Raw genomic sequence first — 19,425 nt, 5'->3', positions numbered from 1 at the left:
AAACACTAATCTAGGTGATGCTGTGAAGGGATTTTGTAGATATGATTAAAGTCCCTAATCAGCTGACTTTAAATTAATCAAAAGGGAGACTGTCCTGGGTTGGCTGGATTTACTCAGTTGGAAGGCCTTTCAAAGAGTTTTTAGGCCTTCTCTCTTTTTCTGTGAGGAAGATCAGCCCTGAGCTAACATCTGTGCTAATCTTCCTCTCCTTTGTATGTGGGATGCCTCCACAGCGTGGCTGATAAGCAGAGTAGGTCCATACCCGGGATCTGAACCCACAAACTGGGGCCACTGAAACAGAGCATGTGAAACTTGAACCATTTGGCCATGGGGCCAGCCCTGTTTAGGCCTTCTCTGAAGACGAGACTCCGAACAGAAGCTGAGTCTGCAATTACTCTCCCTTCCCCCTAATCTTTCCTGGCTTGCCTGTGGACAAGCACATGTCATGGGATTCCAGCCTGCTCATGATCATCCCTTTCTGTCTACCCTACAGACTTTAGTCTTGCTTAGCCAGCTCCCACAGCTGTAAGCCAATTTCTTGTAATAAATCCCTGATATATCCTCCTGGTTCTGCATTTCTAGTAGAATCTTGATTTATTCTATCCCTACTTATTCAAGGTTGCTTAGCAGAGACTTCTGACTCCCTTTTCCCACTTTTTGGCATTTTCCCCTCAGTAGCTGAACAAAGAACAGAACAGAATATACGTGGATAGGATATTACGGATATAATGGATATCCATAATAGTCACTGTTGAGCCTACAGCACTGCTTCAATTTGAACACACAAAACCCATTCTATCTAAAAGCAGGGATTACCTTAACTTCAAAATATCTCCAAATATGGTATTGTGGAGACCCACTCAGAACCCCAGAGTTGGTATGAAGATTCTAAATTGAAAACATTGTCGATTCAACAAAGAAAGAAGTCTTCTTGGAGTTCCCTTATCTGACTAATAGCAGAAACTTCTGGGAAATGAGGCTGCCATAAATTCCCTTTTCAGGTTGGCTTTTACACCCAGGAAGGAGATCAAAAGTAAACCTCCCAGAAAACCCCTCTGCAGGGGAGTTTTACGGCCCTGCAGAACAGAAGACTAACAAAGTTTCTTATCTCCCTTTGTCTTTCCTAAAGAAACCTACTTGTTCTTCCAACAGAAGCCTTTTCTTCCCCTCTCTTTCCCCCACTAAGTTAGGTATATAAGCCTTTAAGTTCAACCATTTAACCATGAAGGAGTTCAGAACATACCACCCCAAAATATGCTGCTCTAGCATATTGACTATTTTGAGTTAAAGGCACTTGAAAAACAGCATATACAAGAAAAACACTCTGACCTTCCTGTTTTATTCATAAAAGCAGGAGATAAAATTCCCATATGAAAGATGTCCTCCTCCCTATACCAGCAGGAAAGTAACATTCTTATCATCAAGCATGAGAAATTGAGACCGAGAGAATTCGATACAAACAGACCTTGTTAAAATAATTCTTATCTTCCTTTAGCCTCCCTACATAGTTTAATCACTTTTCCATAGTTGCCTCTCTCTGTTCAACATAATATAAAAGCAAGCAGGTTTTGCCATTCTTTGGGTCTTTGTTCCTTATGAAGGATCCTGTGTCACGTAAAACTTGTATTACGTAAATTTGTATGCTTTTCTCCTGTTGATCTGTCTTATGTCGATCTAATTCTCAGGCCCAGCCAAAAGGAACCCTAAGAGGGTAAAAAGTAAAAGTTAGCCTCCCCTACAATCAGCTAGCTACTTCTTGTTAGCTCCCATATGTATACAAATAAACCTTTTTTCTTCTAATTCATAGGTCCCCAGACATTGACCCTAAGAGGGTAGAAGAAAAGTTTTTCCTCTCAACAGTATAAAGATTTAAAAAATCTAATTATAGTATGCATTATATTTGTAAGGTAAGATAAAAATTCATTGTATGATATAGGCTACCCTCAAACTTCAATTTTTTCTTTTCTTTCTTTTTTTTTTTTGTGAGGAAGATTGGCCCTGAGCTAACATCTGTTGCCAATCTTCCCCTTTTTGTTTGAGGAAGATTGTCCCTGAGCTAACATCTGCTGCCCATCCTCCTCTTTTTGCTGAGGAAGACTGGCCCTGAGCTAACATCTGTGCCAATCTTCCTCTACTTTATATGTGGAACGCTGCCACAGCATGACTTGATGAGTGGTGTGTAGGTCCATGCCCAGGATCCAAACCTGTGAACCCTGGGCCACTGAAGTGGAGTGTGCAAACTTAACCAGTACGTCACCACGTCAGCCCCTCAAACTTCAATTTTTAATGGAATTATTCCTCACAAATATTGTCTGGTTTCCTAGTTAGCATCCAGGGGAGAGCAAATTTAATAACAGGCTCCCTATAAAGCTTAAACTCTGAGAATCATTTTTAGTGATTTCTCAATTCTGTGAACAAAAATGGACAGTGTTAAGCATTCATGGAGAATCTGGCAGCTAATTTCAAGAAAGCAGCTTAAGAACTGTTCAATATAGGAAAAGTTGAGAAAAGAGAAAAGAGATTTTAAAGAAGGAAAAAGATAGAATGGAACAAAGGTTTGTTCAGCTTACTACCTGTGAGGCTTAGGGTTGTGTATCTAATATATTGTTTCTCATTTTCCCAACCACCCTATGAAGCAGGTATGGTTATCACTGCCATTTAAAAATGGAGAAAAAGGGAATTCAGGGAGGTTAAGAAACATGTCAAAGTCAGAAACACCAACTAATTCCTAAATATAATTTTTAAAAGACTTTAAAATTGAACCTGCCTGTTTTAATTTCACCAGAAGACTATTTAAGTTATGTGATATTAGAAAAGATGTCTGTCTAACAATTTAATTTTAAAAAGATCAATTGAGAAGAGAATAAGAAAAATAACTGTAGGCTCTTCAAGATAGGATTACAAAAATGTATTTAACATGATAATAACCTAACCCAATATATAAAAGGATATGTTTTGGTGGGTATTTCTTCAAAGTACTATATTAACTCATCCAACTCCAGAAGTAAAAGGGGGGTGGGAGGAGAAAAAAAACGCCACACCAAAATAATAGAAAGAAAAGTTTTACTTTTTTTTCCTCACTGAGCTACTTTTCTTGTTTGACTGAAACAAAAGGAATTTTAAATTTCCACTTCATTTCTGACTCAGCAATCAAACTAGGCAATTATCCACAGAAAACAAAACCATTCCTTTAAAAACTAAAAGCCTCACAAATGCTCGTACAACTAAAGACTCTGTATATTTGATGCATAGCTATCAAAGAGCAACTATTCACCTTAACTTTCTTCTTTTTTGGCATTATCTAGAAAGATTAGTAAATATTTCAAGGGAAGGTCATTTCTACATTATCACTACAGAAGAGAGATACAATGTATGCCTTTGTAAAATGAGCAGCTTTGGGCACAAACAACACATACTTTTCATGTGTTACTGCAACAATAAAGCAAAAGACAAACAGAAAAAAGGAAATCAAACTGCCATAATCCGCTCTCCGACTGTAGTACTGTCACAGTTGATAAAACAAAACAAAACAAAAAGGTTTACCCCCACAATTCACTGCCTATATTAACAGGACTTTACTATCCCATTGTCTTCATTAGCCTAATTTTATTATTCTAGAAGACTCTAGACCAAGAAAATAAAAATCGCACAACTTTATTGTTCATTACTGAAAACCAAATCAACTCTTTAATAAAAGCATCAACAATTTACATCCCAAGACTCTCTGAACCCCTCTCCTCAAAAGTCACCTTGCTATATCCACCAATCCTTAATTATTGTATCACAAACCTTACCCAATCCTTAAAATTAAGCCCTTGTATTGAAAAATCTGCCTTAAACTAGACTTTGAAATCTCAATAAATCAAATCTTGCCCTTCCTTCTCTGAGACTATCACATTCTTGAAGCAGGTTGCATTGTCTCTTACCAACGTAAGCAATAACTCAGCTTTGTCTGTTTTTTTGAGGAAGACTAGCCCTGAGCTAACTACTGCCAATCCTCCTCTTTTTGCTGAGGAAGACTGGCCCTGAGCTAACATCCGTGCCCATCTTCCTCTACTTTATATGTGGGATGCCTACCACGGCATGGCTTTTGCCAAGCGGTGCCATGTCCACACCCGAGATCCAAACCACCAAATCCCAGGCCGCTGAGAAGTGGAACGTGCAAACTTAACCGCTGCGCCACCGAGCCAGCCCCATAACATTACTGTTTTAATTTCTAAATTAGATATCTTAACATTTCATCTCTTCGGAATCCAATTATTTAGCACCTTACTTACTTAGGAACCTAAAATACACCACAAAGGGATATTTAAAAGGCAAACAGATTTCATAAAGTTCAAGCACAAAACAGCTATCAAGAAATCTCTATGCTTTATTCATTAATCAACCCCTCATCCCTCACTAAGCACATATTTGCTCTCCCCTTCCAGATAATTCCTGCCTCTGCTAGGCTCAGTGCCTCTTAGTCAGCTCTCTCTCATCTCCCCCAGATTCTAAATCTGCTCCATTCTTCAGGTTCCCTATATCTCCATTCCCTCTCACCTCCCATACTCTTAGCATAGGACTTTGCTTTCTATTTCACGCTAAAATTACAATCCATCAGCTTCCTCTAGCATTCCTTATTACATAGATAATTTATGTAATAAAATAATTACATAAATAAAATAAAATAAAATAATTTATGTAATTTATTATCCCTCTTATCTTCTTAAGGCTCTCTGAAGAAGAGGTATTCTACCCAGTATTTTATATATCATCCCCTCCCATCTCAAAGTATCTTACTCCTATCACTAGAGTCATATATCACTTAATGACAGGGATACATTCTGAGAAGTGCACTGTTATGCTAACATCATCGAGTGCACTTACACAAACCTAGATGGTGTAGCCTACTACACACCTAGGCTATATGGTACTAATCTTAAGGGCCATCATTGTATATGTGGTCCATCCTTGATCAAAACATCATTATGGGGCGCATGACTGTACTTCTACTACTTGATTTCTTAAAGCAACCCTCTTTATCAACTCTCTACCCTCAACTTATAAACCTCTTCCATCTTAAACAAAGATAAAAAACTTATCCCCTCCCAGAATTCTTCCTTTTCTATTAAAACTGGTTTATAGAAAATAGTTTACTTTTGTTATCTCCCTTTCCTTATCTCTCATTCCCTTGTCTCCAGCCTGTAATCTGTCCTCAACCCTGGGCACTTAGAAGTAAAGTCACTTAAGACCAGACTGTCGATTACAACAGACACCTCTCTCTGCAGCATGTAACCATTCTCTTCTTCTAGACCTGTGCTGTCCAATACGGTAGAATGTGCCTATTGAGCACTAAAAATGTAGCTGATTCACATTGATATGTGTAAGTACAAAATGGTGTAAGTGCTAGATTTTGAAGATGATTAGCATAAAAAAAGAAGGTAAAATACCTAATAATTATTTTTTTGAGGAAGATTAGCCCTGAGCTAACATCTGCCACCAATCCTCCTCTTTTTTGCTGAGGAAGACTGGCCCTGAGCTCACATCTGTGCCCATCTTCCTCTACTTTATATGTGGGATGCCTGCCACAGCATGGCTTGATAAGCGGTCCGTAGGTCTGCACCCAGGATCCAAACTGGCGAACCCTGGGCCACCAGAGTAGAATGTGCAAACTTAACTACTGTACCACCAGGCCAGCCCCATTAATAATTTTTATATTGATTACATATTGAAAGATTTTATATATACTGAATTAAGTAAGATATAATGTTAAAATTAATTTCATTTACTTCTTTTTTTAAATGTGGTTACTAGAAAATTTTAAATTACATAAAACTTACGATGACATAAGATTATGTATTTGTCTCTTGGGGTTTCTGTTTCTATTTGTTTCCTCTGATTTCCTAAGACTATTCCCCTCTGGTTCCCTTCCTCCTCTATTTCCTTCCTTCTTTACAAGGTGAGAATCTCAACTTCATAGAGATTTCTCATCTCCCAACCATAACAGCAAAACCAAACTCAAACTCAACAATGCTACAGGAGTGAACTTAATGAAATGCAAATCTTTTTTTAATCATTCTTCATCATCTATTGAATTAAGTTCAAACTTCTTCAACAGGGTATACTAGGCTCCTGTCCCCTCAGGTCACATGGCTCCTGCTCTCTCTTTCCTCAGCTCTGTCCTAATGGACTCTAGAAAGCCAAACTCCTTCTTTCTTCCATAATTCTGCTATACCTCTGCCAGGAATGTGCTTCCTCCCTTCTTATTAATAATTAAGAAGCAAAGCTTCCAACTATATCATTTGTTTGTTGTTTGGCTCCAGTTCTGACTCAAACAGGTAAAGCTCTAGTCTGCAGAGAACTAAAGTTCAGATATAGCTGAAACAAAAGAGACCCAATTACTTAGGACTATCAATTTAGGAACAAGAGTTATAAAGAACAAATATTTTAAAATTATTTTTTCCTTTCAAAATACAAGTTCTGAAGAAGGATTCTTAGGACAGAACTTACCGAAAATGCTGAATGTTTGGCACTATACATGCATGAGGCACTCTGACAATCTTAGGTTTCCCCGTAGTGCCTGATGTATGGAGAACATAAGCTAAGCAATGCTTTAGCCTCGCATCCATGTGCTCTTCTGACTTTTCTTCATTGCTGTTCTCAGAACTTGTGCTGTTTGTCATTTTTTCTTTTTCATATTTCTCTTTTCTTTCATTTAGCATCAAGCTCACCTCAACATTTTTCCAGTGAAGTCTGAAGAGTACTATGTCATTATGTTCTACTGTAAACGTATCATAGTTCAATAACGTTTCATAGGAAGATTTGAATTTCTATGTTAGATGGGGAACAAAGTTTACAATATGAATATGTTAAAAGGTATTCTTTTTTTACATACAAATAATATGAAATATTCATTTACTCATTCAACATGGCTTTTTCTTGAGTACTTGCTATATATCCAGGGATAAAAAGATAAGAAACCTCGCCAAGAATAAAGCTTATTTTCAAACTCACCTTAAAAACAAAAAGACACAAAAACACAACTGCAGTGCAACATGGTAAATGCAATGATGAAATATGTTTGAAATGTTAAGGGAAACAGAGGAGGCTGAACTCTGCCTGGAAGGGCAGAGACTGATTCTTCATACGTAATATTTGTGTTATAAGTACCAATTCTCCAAATAAAGAATAGGGGTACTTTAGGCAAACAGCCAATAACGAGTATCTGACCTGACAAAGCTGGTGTTGTAGAGAACATTAAGCATTTCAGTAATTTGCAGAATTGGGGGAGAGGGAGAAGGTGAGCTGAGCTGTTGATAGGAGATGAGATGCTAATCCTTAACAATTTTGTATACTCAACACTAAGAAGTTTAGACCTAAACCTGTAAGTGATAGGACCCAACTGAAGGTGGCAACAGCATAGACTAGACTTTACTCCTCAAGGAAAGACTGATAAGTAAGCCTCTGATAAATGAGAGCCATTTAATGAAACTTTTACAACAAATCAGATAACGCTATGTGGGCCTGAACTAGTCTATTGCAACAGGAGTGGACAGAAAGCATCTATGAACAAAAAATCAATAGGCTTGATAACTTTCTGGATATGGAGTAAGTCTAAGAAGATTGCTGAATTTTTGGCTCAGGTATTTCGTGGATGGAGCTAGATTAATACAGAAGTAAGTTTGGATGAAAAGATGCTGAATTCAGTTTGTACATGCTGAAAGTGAGCTTCCTTTGAATATACCTTTATAGGTTGATAAAAAGCAGTGTAATGAAACATAACTTAAGCTTTCATGTTGAAGAAATCAATAAATATGAGAGAAAAATGTCACAACTCAGGAGCCTTAACGTTTTCTATTTGTGCTTGTTATGTGTATATTTGGGGTAGGTTGTGGAGTGGCCTATAATGTTAAAAAAAATTAAGGGCTTACAATTCTTAAGACCTAGCTCAAACCCATCCTTCTCCATTAAAATTGTCCTCTCTCTACTAGGTTACATTTACTTTGCTTAGGGCAATGTCACACTATGTACATCTTACAGGTTCACGAGTATTAACCTTTTTCCTCCAACTATAAAAGCAACTAGAGGGCAAGAATCATGTCTTAGGCTTCTTTCACACAACAATGCCCTCCTAAACACCCTGTCTCTAGGGCAAGTTTTCTCAACCTCAACACTACTGACATTTTGGACTAGATAAATTTTTGTCGAGGGCTGTCTTGTGCCTTGTAGGATTTTCAGCAGCATCTACCCAGTAGATGCCAGTATCACCCCATTTCTATCATAACAATAAAGAATATCTCCAGACATTGCTGAATGTCTCCTGGGAGGCAAAATCATCCCTAGCTGAGAACCACTGCTCTAATGGATGCTGGGCATACAGTAGATGCTCAACAAACACTTCCTGATTGCTTCTGTGTTAAGTGAAGGAAGAACACTTACACTACACCACCATCAAAGTCACAGAATGGGAAACAAGGTACTTTCTATGAGATTTTGCTGTGTACCCAACTCCTTCCTATATGCAGTTATAAAGAATGGCTTGATATTGACAATTAATTCTCACATCCAACCACCTCTTCTATAAAACTTTCACCAAGGTTGTTAAGGAAAATCAATGTCACATCCCCATTTTAGTTTTGTTTACTTATCAACAAAGAAATAACCAATTTGAGAAGCAGAAGAGAAAACTTTGGCCAGACACTGATAAATATGTATTTACAAAATATTTAATACCAGATTAATACTTTAGTTGTCTCTTTCTGGAAGCCTTACACATGAGTCTTTAGGAAGTCCTCCACATATCTCAAGCTCTTGATATGTCTTATTGCTCTACATACAGATATGGATGCATGCATATACACACACACGGGCGGAATGCATTTAAGTTACCCCCAATATAAACTGCTTCATATAGGAAATGGGTAAATACCTTCTAAAATGTTCACCCTTTCTCTTTGGTAAAATAATATTTTATAAACAAAAAAATGAAATACTAATGAAACATGGGCTGCATCTTGCTGAAAATATAATATCAACTCTTGCCCCTAAAGCAGTGTTTCTTGGCTAGATCTACGGTTGGCAGTCACTTACAAATTAAAAAAATAATAAATTTAGTTTTCCAGAAAGGTCTGATCTAAGTGCCAATCTCTTTTTCAAAATCTAAGCTTGGTTATAACTTTTTAATGTTGTTAGCTACTGTAAATTGCCATAAATACACAAAAATAAAAGTTTAAAGTACAGTATAGGAACAACTTTGGAAAGAGAAATTCAAAACAATGCACAATGCATTACTATGAGACTAGACGATATATCCATGCCATAGAGTAGCAGTCCTCAATGGAGTGTGTGGGATGCAGGATGCCTCCAGGAGACACCATTAGCAATGTCTGGAGCTAATTTCCATTGTCATATCTGGGGGATGCTACTGGTATCTATTGGGTGGAGGCCAGGGATGTTGTTAAACATCCTATAACCTACAGGACACTCCTTACAACAATTACTCAACCCAAAATGCCAACAGTGCGAGACTGAGAAATCCTGCTGAGTTAGTAAATTTAGAAATCAAGAAAAGATGGGACCCCTTCAATTGAAAGGTAAATGTACCACATAAAATGGAACAATTTAAATACCCACACTTACATTAATTTGCTGTTTTTCAACAAGGATATACTTTAAATTACATTTTTTCATAAAATGAATTGATAACGCTGGTGGTGAATCTGGATCAATAGGAGCATAAGCAGCAGGGACTTGGAGAATTCTAAAGAAACAAAGTACAGAGTGAGCAAAGAATATCTGTTGACAATAATCTTACTTTAAGCATTTCTATTTCTCTACGGACTTCACTATTTTATCAGAAATTCTCAATGTTTTTGTTGACACATCTTTGGTTATAAATAGTTATTTTTATCTTGCTCTTAAGACTGAATATCCTGAGTGTTTACTATAAAAAATTTTCATCACTTATTATAGAGAAATCTAAGATTTTTTTAAAGTTTATGCATTACAGTATAATACACTTGGTTAATTGGCTACTGCTAAAATACCAAACAGGTAGCAGAGTTTAATTTCTTCATCTGTCTATGCAGGATAACATAAAATTAGGTAAAATAGCCTCATGTAACTTATTTGTATGCAGATTAATAGAATCTGCACATGAAAGTTATATATCACCAAAACTGGATACCTTAGAGGGGAAAAAAAAAGCTTTAAAATTGATTCGTATGTGGCAATAGCTGTAAAAATAAGATCAAAGATCAGTTAGTCGTTTTAACTACAAGTACTTTGAGGTACACTTTGAGATCACTAGATATTTGTACATGGTAAATTCTCAATAAATTGTTGTCAACGATTGAATGAAAGTAAATTTTTAAACTTTTTTTGCTTCACATTTATATAATTAATCTACTAAGACACATATTATGGGATGAATATCAACTTCTCTATTTCTTTAACAGCTTTTCTTTGCTGCAGAACCCAAGTAGAGAAACCACTGTATGAGGATAATATTCTAGAACTTAAATGATTGAACAGGGGCCGGCCCAGTGGTGCAGTGGTTAAGTTCGCACGTTCTGCTTCTCGCAGCCCAGGGTTCACCATGTTGTGGTAGGTGTCCCACATATAATGTAGAGGAAGATGAGCACGATGTTAGCTCAGGGCCAGTCTTCCTCAGCAAAAAGAGCAGGACTGGCAGTAGTTAGCTCAAGGCTAATCTTCCTCAAAAAAAAAAAAAAAAAAAGATTGAACATTTGCAAATATTTGTTTGAATTAGTGTCTTCCTCAATTCATATCTCAATTTTTATGGACCATCATCCAAAATTCTCATTTATTCATTCATTCACTTACTGAATACGTAAGTACCTAAAATTTCAGTCTTGGGGAAAAAACAGTCATGTTATTTCTGAAATACTTGTTTTCTTTGATCTAACTACATATTTAATGACTGTTTTCCTCTGGCAAATGAAGCCTTTATATTTTGGAGATATTTAAATGTTCTACTATCAGTAAATACTTCTAGTCTCTCTGAAATAAGATCAGATTAACTAATTTAAACGATTAAAAATAATCCTAGGGTAAATATGAACTCCTTTAGTCTATCTAGAATGGACCATACAATATAGAAAAATCCAATAGCAAATAGAACAGTAACTTGCAATATATTCTATGCATTAAAGAATTACAGATTAGGTTACAGTAATATCAAATTTTTAGTTCTAAAAAATATTACCCTAAAATCCAAGAGGGTAAGTTTATCCCAGGATGGCAGTAGAGACCAATTGCCCGAATTCCTTGAAAGTCACAGTGTAATAGCAGAAAATTCGATAATTCTGAAGCAGCATTAATCACAGTCTTGTAGGTGTAATAAACTGGAGGCTGGTTGTTACATTCATCAAAACATACAGCTATTTTATCCGAATAAAGGGAGGCAGCCTGATGTACCAATTCCTGAAGAGTCATTTCACTGAAGTTTATCTAAACATCATTGGTAGCAGAGAACTCAACCTACATACAGAATGTTAGGGGGACACGGAGTTTCAGGAAGGTTGGTTGGGGGAGAGAGAGAGAGAGAAACTTCTATTCTATTACTCCTCACAAAAATAACTATATCAAAGACACATAACTAAAGAATCTCTGAACTTATAAATTGTCCACAGTAACTTTGCTGAGAAGAATGAGGTTGAAAATTAATCTGATAGAATCAACTTAACACTGGGTCAGAGCTAGAAGAAAATGTGGGAAGGGAGTGGTATACATAGATGAGGATGAAACTGGTAGAAATGTAGAATTCCCTCTCAACTGATCACAATGTAAAAAAAAGCATATAAAAAAATTAACCAATAAAACCAAATTCAAAGCACCACATGCTTAATTTTTTCATTTTTCTTCAGTTATTGTTACAGATTGATTAAAATAAAGTGGTTAAAATCCTGTACGGTGACTTTGAAAAGACTAATGCAAATAAAGTCTGCTTTTAGGAACTGAATTTAGGTGAAAGCAAAACCAATCCTTGAAAGAAAAAAAGAAAAAAACTCTACCTACAATCCAGTTTTAGTCCACTATACATAAACTGTGCTAATTACTATTTACTATAATACTTTACAGAGGTCACATCTAGTCACTTTTATAATTGTGAAGAAGTAGGTTCTTCATGCTCTAATTTGATTTTTAAATTCCCAATAAATTCATTTAAATTTAGACTCAACATAGTATTACAACTCAATAAATCATTGTATCAATACAAAGTTCTCTGGGCTTCTTAATGCAGATTATACAAAAAAAGATTTGAAACAGTATTTCATCAAAGAAACTTTAGGGATCACTGATTTAAAAAACCCTCACATCGGCTAGTATTTTTTGAAGGTAAATGTGATTCCCCCCCCCCCCCATGAAACCTATTTCCAGATTTCAAAGCAAATAAGACTTATCAAGGAGCCTATTTTAATTATTCAAGTTTTTGTTTGTTCATACTTATTTGAACTGATTTCCCTACTGATTAAAAATAAAACATTTTCATCCATGTCATTTAATTAATATCAGAGAAAATAACCCATCCTTGAAGAGAGCAAAATGAACCAATAACTGCTGAGACCCATAAGGTTTGGAAATGCTACGATTTCTAAAGTTTAAAAATATAACTTTAGGGGCCGGCCTGGTGGTGCAGCGGTTAAGTTCGCACATTCCGCTTTGGTGGCCTCGGGCTCACCGGTTCGGATCCCGGATGCAGACATGCCACCGCTTGGCAAAAGCCACACTGTGGTAGGCGTCCCATGTATAAAGTAGAGGAAAATGGGCATGGATGTTAGCTCAGGGCCAGTCTTCCTCAGCAAAAAGAGGATGGGCAGCAGATGTTAGCTCAGGGCTAATCTTCCTCAAAAAAATAAATATATATATATAACTTTAGTACTTACAATATCTATTTTTAGTAAGCATTTCTATAAATACTAGCTTTTTGTGATGCACAAGATAAAATTTTTAAGCTTTCCTCATACACACAAATGATCCTTATATAAGGAGGACTTCCCATAGCATGCACTAAAGTTATGGGGAATGAGTTATGTTGCAAAATACAATTAGCGCAGAAGGGTAACTTCCACTACCCTCTCCCACATATGAATAACAAATTGCCTACACTATAGAATGTATTATACTAAGCCATTCTATTTATCTTTTTGGGTGAGGAAGATTGGCCCTGAGCCAACATCTGTGCCAATCTTCCTCTATTTTTTGTATGTGGGACACAGCCACACCATGGTTTGTGAACAGTGTGTAGGCCTGTGCTCAGGGATCCAGACCACCCCCTGCACCACAAAGCGCCTGAACATAACCACTAGGCCTCCAGGCGCTCTGCACCCAGCCCCCCCCCCCACCCCCCCCCCCCCCCACTAAGGCATTTTAACAAGAATCTATAGTCTATGTGCAAAAAACGCTTTTTAATACAAAAACATGTAATGGAGGTGTGGAAAATTTGATCAATAGATTATACTCTAAAATTACTTGACATCAAAGTAAGGGGCGATTGTAAAATGAATTCTTAAAAAAGAAAATGCCACTTTTACGACAAATTACAACACTCACCACACATATCTATACAACAATTAAGGTGTTTTTCTGCTTTTGCCAATTTTCCAGTGGTTGTTAGAGAGAATTAAGGCAAAAATCTATTCTTGTCCAAGGTTTTCATTTTCATTAACTGAATCATAAATACACTTTCTCCAAGAGAATACTATACTTATTGGAAGCCCAAACATTTCTAGAACCTTATAAGGTAAAAAAAAAAAAAAAATCTGACAAACAGATTTTATACGTAATGAGATCATTAAGTCTTAAGATATTTGCTACTTTCTTTTACAACCGTGGAGGCTGCTACTTAGTCATCGGAGGTCTTAAGAGTGTCAACAAATTCTGCTTTGGGGACTCTCCCTAGGCTATTGGTTATTTTAAAGACAGACAATCTAGCAACTTTATTTTTCCGAATCCACTGGCTTCTTAAGTTACGTTATGCGACTACGTTTAATAACAATGCACTTTATAGCTTCCGAAATATTCTTTGGCGGGGCAGGCTTATTTCCAGAGGGGCTAAGGCAGGACGACTCAGGAGAAATACACAGGTCAGGTTTAGAGTTCGCACCACACCGGCCCGCCAGACACGACAGGCTCAAATCCGAGGCCAGATGGTGGCCCTCAAGCTGAGCAAACCTGCGTACAGCCAGGCCCAGGTCTCATCGTACTTCGCCTCCCTCATACAACTCCTACCAGACACTGCCGCCTGCCGAGACTCACTCAGACGGCCTAGGGGTGAGGGGCAGGTCTGAGCCCATCGGGACCTTGTCCCGACAGCCCAACCCCGACCCCTCTCCCCACACAGCGCAGAAGCAATTCCACACAAGCCGAAAAGCCACGCCGCCGCGCAGCTCACTAGCATCTGAATGGGACGGGCTCTCCTGTGAATCCTCCGCGTCGCCTCGCTGACGTCAGCACCCCGCGACCTGGGGCACGCAGCGTCGCGCGACCCCGCCCCTTCCTAAACTGCGGAGCAGACCTAGGAGAAGAGCTGGTCGTCTTCACTGACGGCGCTCGGCTCAGACGCCCGCTCTGGTCGCGTTGGCTTCTGGTCAGGTTTTGCAAGGATTTTAGAGCTGACTGGCTTGGAGTCGTACTCTTCCATACTTGTCAAGAAACTCTGGGCAAGATACTTTAATTCTGAGCCGCGGTCTCCTAGTTCACAAAGTGAGGATAAAGACATCGCCGAGGGTTAATGTGAAGAAAGATGAAATGTTTGTGAAATGCGAGTGACTAGACTGCATCCATTCGGCATTTTCTGAGAACCTGCCCTAGGCTGCGGGGGGCTGTGACTCCAGCGGTGAGGCTTGCAAACACCCTGTCATCAGCAGGCTGACATTTTAATTGGAAGGCGTATTTAAACAATAAGAAATTTTCAGCTTTCAATAGGCGGTATGAAGAAAATAAAGCAGGTCTGAGGGGGAGAGAGTTACGTAAGCTATACTCTTGAATAAAAATCTGTTTCCAAGGGAGTTGTTACAGTTGGAGACGTGTAAGTTAATTATTAAAAGCGTCAAGGGCAGTAATGTGTAGTGATTAAGCTACTCTGCGGTAACAGAGAGGAAATGATCAGGGTTTTGTTTTCTCCTTTGGCTAGGGAAAGGACTGAGAAGGCAGCCCACCATTTGGCAAGGATACATGAAAAGGCATAGGATGCTCTTGTGTCCTTAGATGTTGGTGGCAAGAAACTAGCAGTAATCCAAGTAAGAGATACCTGCACTTGCCCATGAGACTTTCACCAGGATGTACCACAGGTCTGGGGGCGGGTCAGAAACGTGTATCTTATCTTTGTTTCTATATTTGGGAACGACACCATCATCCACTTAGCAGCCATAAAAAAACCCCTAGATTTTCCCCCCCTCTTTTTTATCCTCTTATATCCAGTTACACCCTATGTCCTCCAGTCACCAATCTCCAGACCAGTGCCCACCAGCCAGCTACATCAGAATTGCCTGTGGTGATGTTAAAAAACACAGATTCCAGACTCCTGGACCCCCACTCCCAGAGGTTCTGAATTAGTTTTCTATTGAGGGACCTACAATCTGCATTTTTCCCCCAGTCTGCATTTTTAAAATGCTACCATCTTCATCTCAACTACTGCTACGTTACTTCATGCCTTTTTAGCTTTTCCGTAAAGCCGTTCCAGTCTTGCTTGGCTCCAAGACTGGGAATTGCTGCCTGACTGATGTCCGCATCAATGTCATTTTTTTTTTTTTTACAATATTTTGCAGTATCATCTTTCAATTCTGACATTAACAATAGTTTTTTTTTAGAACTTTTTGTCCCCTGCAGTCTCTTTTTTTCTTCTGTTGGTTTTGGACTTTCACCTTAGAGTCTTCCTTGGGTGTCTGGTAATCCTTAATTATCTGCTCGTATTTAAAAGTGGGGCATTTAAAAGCTGATTAGAAGCTCTGACTCTGTGGGACAAGTTTGTTGAAAGTCAAGTGAGAGAAAAGGAGGGCTGCAAGGGGCAAGGGAGGGGGGTCTCAGAATTCAGGATAAAATGGTTCACTTAATTCTCCTGTTTCAAGTGCCTGATGTCCTCCAATATAAAGAACTTCTGTTTTACTGTCTCCTGAACAATAAAATGGCCTTTAGAATTAGGCTGTGGGGGTGATGGATGGTGGCATAAGGATATAACTCATTCCTAAATGAACTTCCAATCCTTTTAGTTACCCTCTTCACCCCTACTTCCAGAAGCCAGTTTCTGAGTTGTTTAGGGCATTCTGAAATGTAAATAGGATTGCTTACTGGCTTTGCTCACTGCTGGTTTAGAATTTAGCTTTTCCAATCATCTGAGCCCTTTGGTTTTGATTTCAGAATTTTGTTTATCTCTTTTCCTCTCTCCTTGAGAGTTTATGACTCTTTAAAAATCCCTTTACTGTCATTTTCAGGGCGTCCTAAGAGGAAGCAAACGTAGAAGACTATGTTCAAGACACCATTTTTTACCCAGTAATCTAGAGTGATCATTCTAAAACATACACCGGGTCAGTCATGGCAATCTCCTCATTAAGAAGCTTCAGTCATCCCCCATTGCTTGCACGATGACATTCAGACTCTTTAGCAAGGCAAACAAGATGGTTCATTATCTTTCTAGCCTGATCTCACAGTTGGCCACTGCTCCCACACCACCATGCTCCACATCCTCACACCTGAGGCTGTAATCTCCAGCTATAATGAGACCCCAGCGAGTCTTCTGAGCATACCAAGCCCTTATCAAGTTTCCACACCTGTGCTTTGGCTGGGTCTCAGCTGAAATACACTTTCTCTCCCCATGCCTGATTAACATTTACTCCTCTTGTAAAAATAGCTTAAACATCACCTTCTCAGTGTATTTCTTTAAGCCTTGCCTGAGAATTTACCCATCCTTTAACCTCCATCCTATGAGCCCAGGCTACTGTTGGGAGGGGCAATGTGCCATGGGCTGAATGTCCCTGCAAATTCTTGCTGGGTATAGAGTGCAAGGTACTGACTTCCCTTTATCCAGGTCATTTTTCTGGGTTGTTTGGGGTGATCAATCTTCAGAGCTGAGGTGATGTCTTCCCCAAGGACAGGCTTGCTTCCACTTAGTATAAAAGTAGTGAACCCCCCAAACTTAGTATTCTTTTCTTGTAAGGCAACCCACTGTGTGTGCAGACATCCATCTATGTCCACCTCAGTCACCCGAGTGGGACTTGGGAGGCATGGGGAACTGACAGACATGAAGCTCTGGCTACTGCTTTTGCCACAAGTAATAAAGTTCTGTCTTTGACCCAGGTATCTCATGTCCCCTGCCAGGAAACAGTAACAGGCTAATTATTAGCTTTTAAGTAGGGTACAAGGCTAGATCCTTCTCAAATGGTGACTGATATACTTCTCATAGGACCTCTAACAGCTGCTCTATTTCCAAGTCTGACTTCTTATATTAAACAGTAAGTACCTTGACAGTAGGGATTCATGTCTTGTGCACCTGTTTCCCCAACTATCCTTTTACTCCATCAACTACATTGTTCCAATTCCTGGCAAATATCAAATGCCTACCCCAGTACCTTGCTGATCCTTTGCACATTTATTGGTACATTCTCATTTTACTGCTTCTCTTCACCAAATTCCCAACTCATCTCAGTCGTGAATGTCATTGTTTCTTTCAAAAAGAATTTTGAAAACCCTTGACCCTACCCCAAAACAAGGTTAGGTCCCTGTTATGTGCTCTGTAGCACTGTAGAACATAATCACAATTGGGATAATGGTGTGTTGTGTGATTTACTCTAACAGTGTTCAGCTGCCCAGTTGAGGGCAGAAAACTGGTGGTTGGGTTCATTCAGGCTTGGCATTTTTTTGAGGAAGATTAGCCCTCAGCTAACATCTGCTGCCAATCTGCCTGTTTTTTTGCTGAGGAGACTGGCCCTGAGCTAACATCTGTGCCCATCTTCCTCTACTTTATGTGGGATGCCTGCCACAGCATGGCTTGCCAAGCGGTGCATACGTATGTCCGCACGTGGGATCCGAACTGGTGAACCCCAGGCCACTGAAGCAGAATGTGTGAACTTAATCACTGCACCACCAGGCCAGCTCCAGGCTTGGCATTTTTGTCAGGTGACTATGAAAGAATGGAGGGATGAAGGAAGCCAGGCTGTTTGCAAGATAGTGACCTTATTGTATTAGAGTTTTCTAGAGAAGCAGAAGCAATAGGATAAATAGATTTTAAGAAATTGGCTCACACAATTGTGGAGGCTGGCAAGTGTGAAATCTAGGGTAAACCAGCAGGCTAGAAAATCAAGTTAAGAGGTGATGTTGCAGTTTTTAGTTTTAATTCTACAGGGCAGCAGGCTAGAAACTCTGGCAGGGTTTCTATGGTGCAGTCATGAGCATTCTATCTTCTTCAGGAAACCAGTCTTTGTTCGTAAAGCCTTCAACTGACTGGATGAGGCCCACCCACACTATGAAGGGTAATCTGCTTTACCCAAAATCTACTGATTTGAACGTTAATCACATCTAAAAAATATCTTCACAGCAACATCTAGACTGCTGTTTGAACAAACTGGACACCAGAGCCTAGCCAAGTTCACACATAAAATTACCATCATTGCCTAACATATCCAGTGAAGCCAAATAAGCAATTTTCTTTCCTTTTTTTCCTTAAAGATTGGCACCTAAGCTAACATCTGCTGCCAATATTTTCTTTTCTTCTTCTTTTTCTCCTCAAAGCCCCCCAGTACCTATTTTTATATTCTAGTTGTGGCATGTGGGATACCGCCTCAGCATGGCTTGTTGAGCAGTGCTAGGTCCACACCCAGGATCTGAATTGGTGTAACCCTGGGCTGCCGAAGCAGAGCATGTGAACTTAACCACTTAGCCATGGGGCCGGCCCCCAAACAAGCAATTTCCAATGAAGCAAATTCAATGATTGAGGAAGAGTACAAGGACCCCCTTGGGTCTCCTTTGTGCGATCATATTCCATTTTGTCACAGTGCAGGGAGTTCAGTATTATGGTAGATCCCGGAAGAAATTCCAAAAAGGTTTAAAAGCATTGGTTCCTACTGTCCAAGAACAACTCAGCTACATGAGAAGACGATTTCTGCATACAAAAGCATAATTTTACATTGCATACTGCAGTTTACTCTAAAATGTCTTTCTAAGGAGGATGCAGCTTTTTCTGAGAGGCCTAGATTTTAATTTTACCTCAAGAAACATGAGGACAATTTTCCTTAGAGGAGCTGACTAGGCTTTACTTGAAACCCTAAGAAAGAAGGTATTAAGAGATTCAAGTGAAGCACTGGCACAAGATTTTGAGAGGCAATAGTAGTAATGATTGCACGGATTAAGTCTACCTAAAAGCAGACTTTGCTAGATTCCAGAGCAGAAGAAATAGAGATAATGTCTAAAATTGATACAGTAAGAGGC

At 38.9% G+C, this 19,425-nt stretch overlaps 2 protein-coding genes across 34 annotated transcripts in view; one reads left to right on the top strand and one right to left on the bottom strand.

Moving 5' to 3' along the window:
* Positions 1 to 14,475, bottom strand: part of AASDH (aminoadipate-semialdehyde dehydrogenase) — a 33,084-nt gene extending 18,609 nt beyond the window's left edge. For 3 of the 31 annotated variants that reach the window (XM_005608749.4, XM_070263768.1, XM_070263777.1), the window contains exons 1-4: positions 14,236 to 14,470; positions 11,210 to 11,484; positions 9,622 to 9,742; positions 6,493 to 6,812 (exon numbers count right to left, since the gene is read on the bottom strand). In XM_005608749.4, coding sequence (XP_005608806.1) covers positions 6,493 to 6,812; positions 9,622 to 9,742; positions 11,210 to 11,439 — 671 coding nt within the window. In that variant the 5' untranslated portion in view covers positions 11,440 to 11,484; positions 14,236 to 14,470. Of the gene's footprint in view, positions 1 to 1,465; positions 1,704 to 6,492; positions 6,813 to 9,621; positions 9,743 to 11,209; positions 11,485 to 12,685; positions 12,851 to 13,557; positions 13,740 to 14,178 lie in introns of those variants that run through there. The other 28 variants (XM_023638056.2, XM_070263769.1, XM_070263785.1 and 25 more) reach the window with 24 other exon arrangements.
* Positions 1 to 19,425, top strand: part of CRACD (capping protein inhibiting regulator of actin dynamics) — a 308,131-nt gene that overhangs the window by 283,870 nt on the left and 4,836 nt on the right. The window lies entirely within an intron of this gene.

The sequence above is a fragment of the Equus caballus genome, chromosome 3 (assembly GCF_041296265.1).
Source record: "Equus caballus isolate H_3958 breed thoroughbred chromosome 3, TB-T2T, whole genome shotgun sequence".
NCBI classification, from domain to species: domain Eukaryota; kingdom Metazoa; phylum Chordata; class Mammalia; order Perissodactyla; family Equidae; genus Equus; species Equus caballus.
This window is presented reverse-complemented; position numbering and strand designations above follow the sequence as displayed.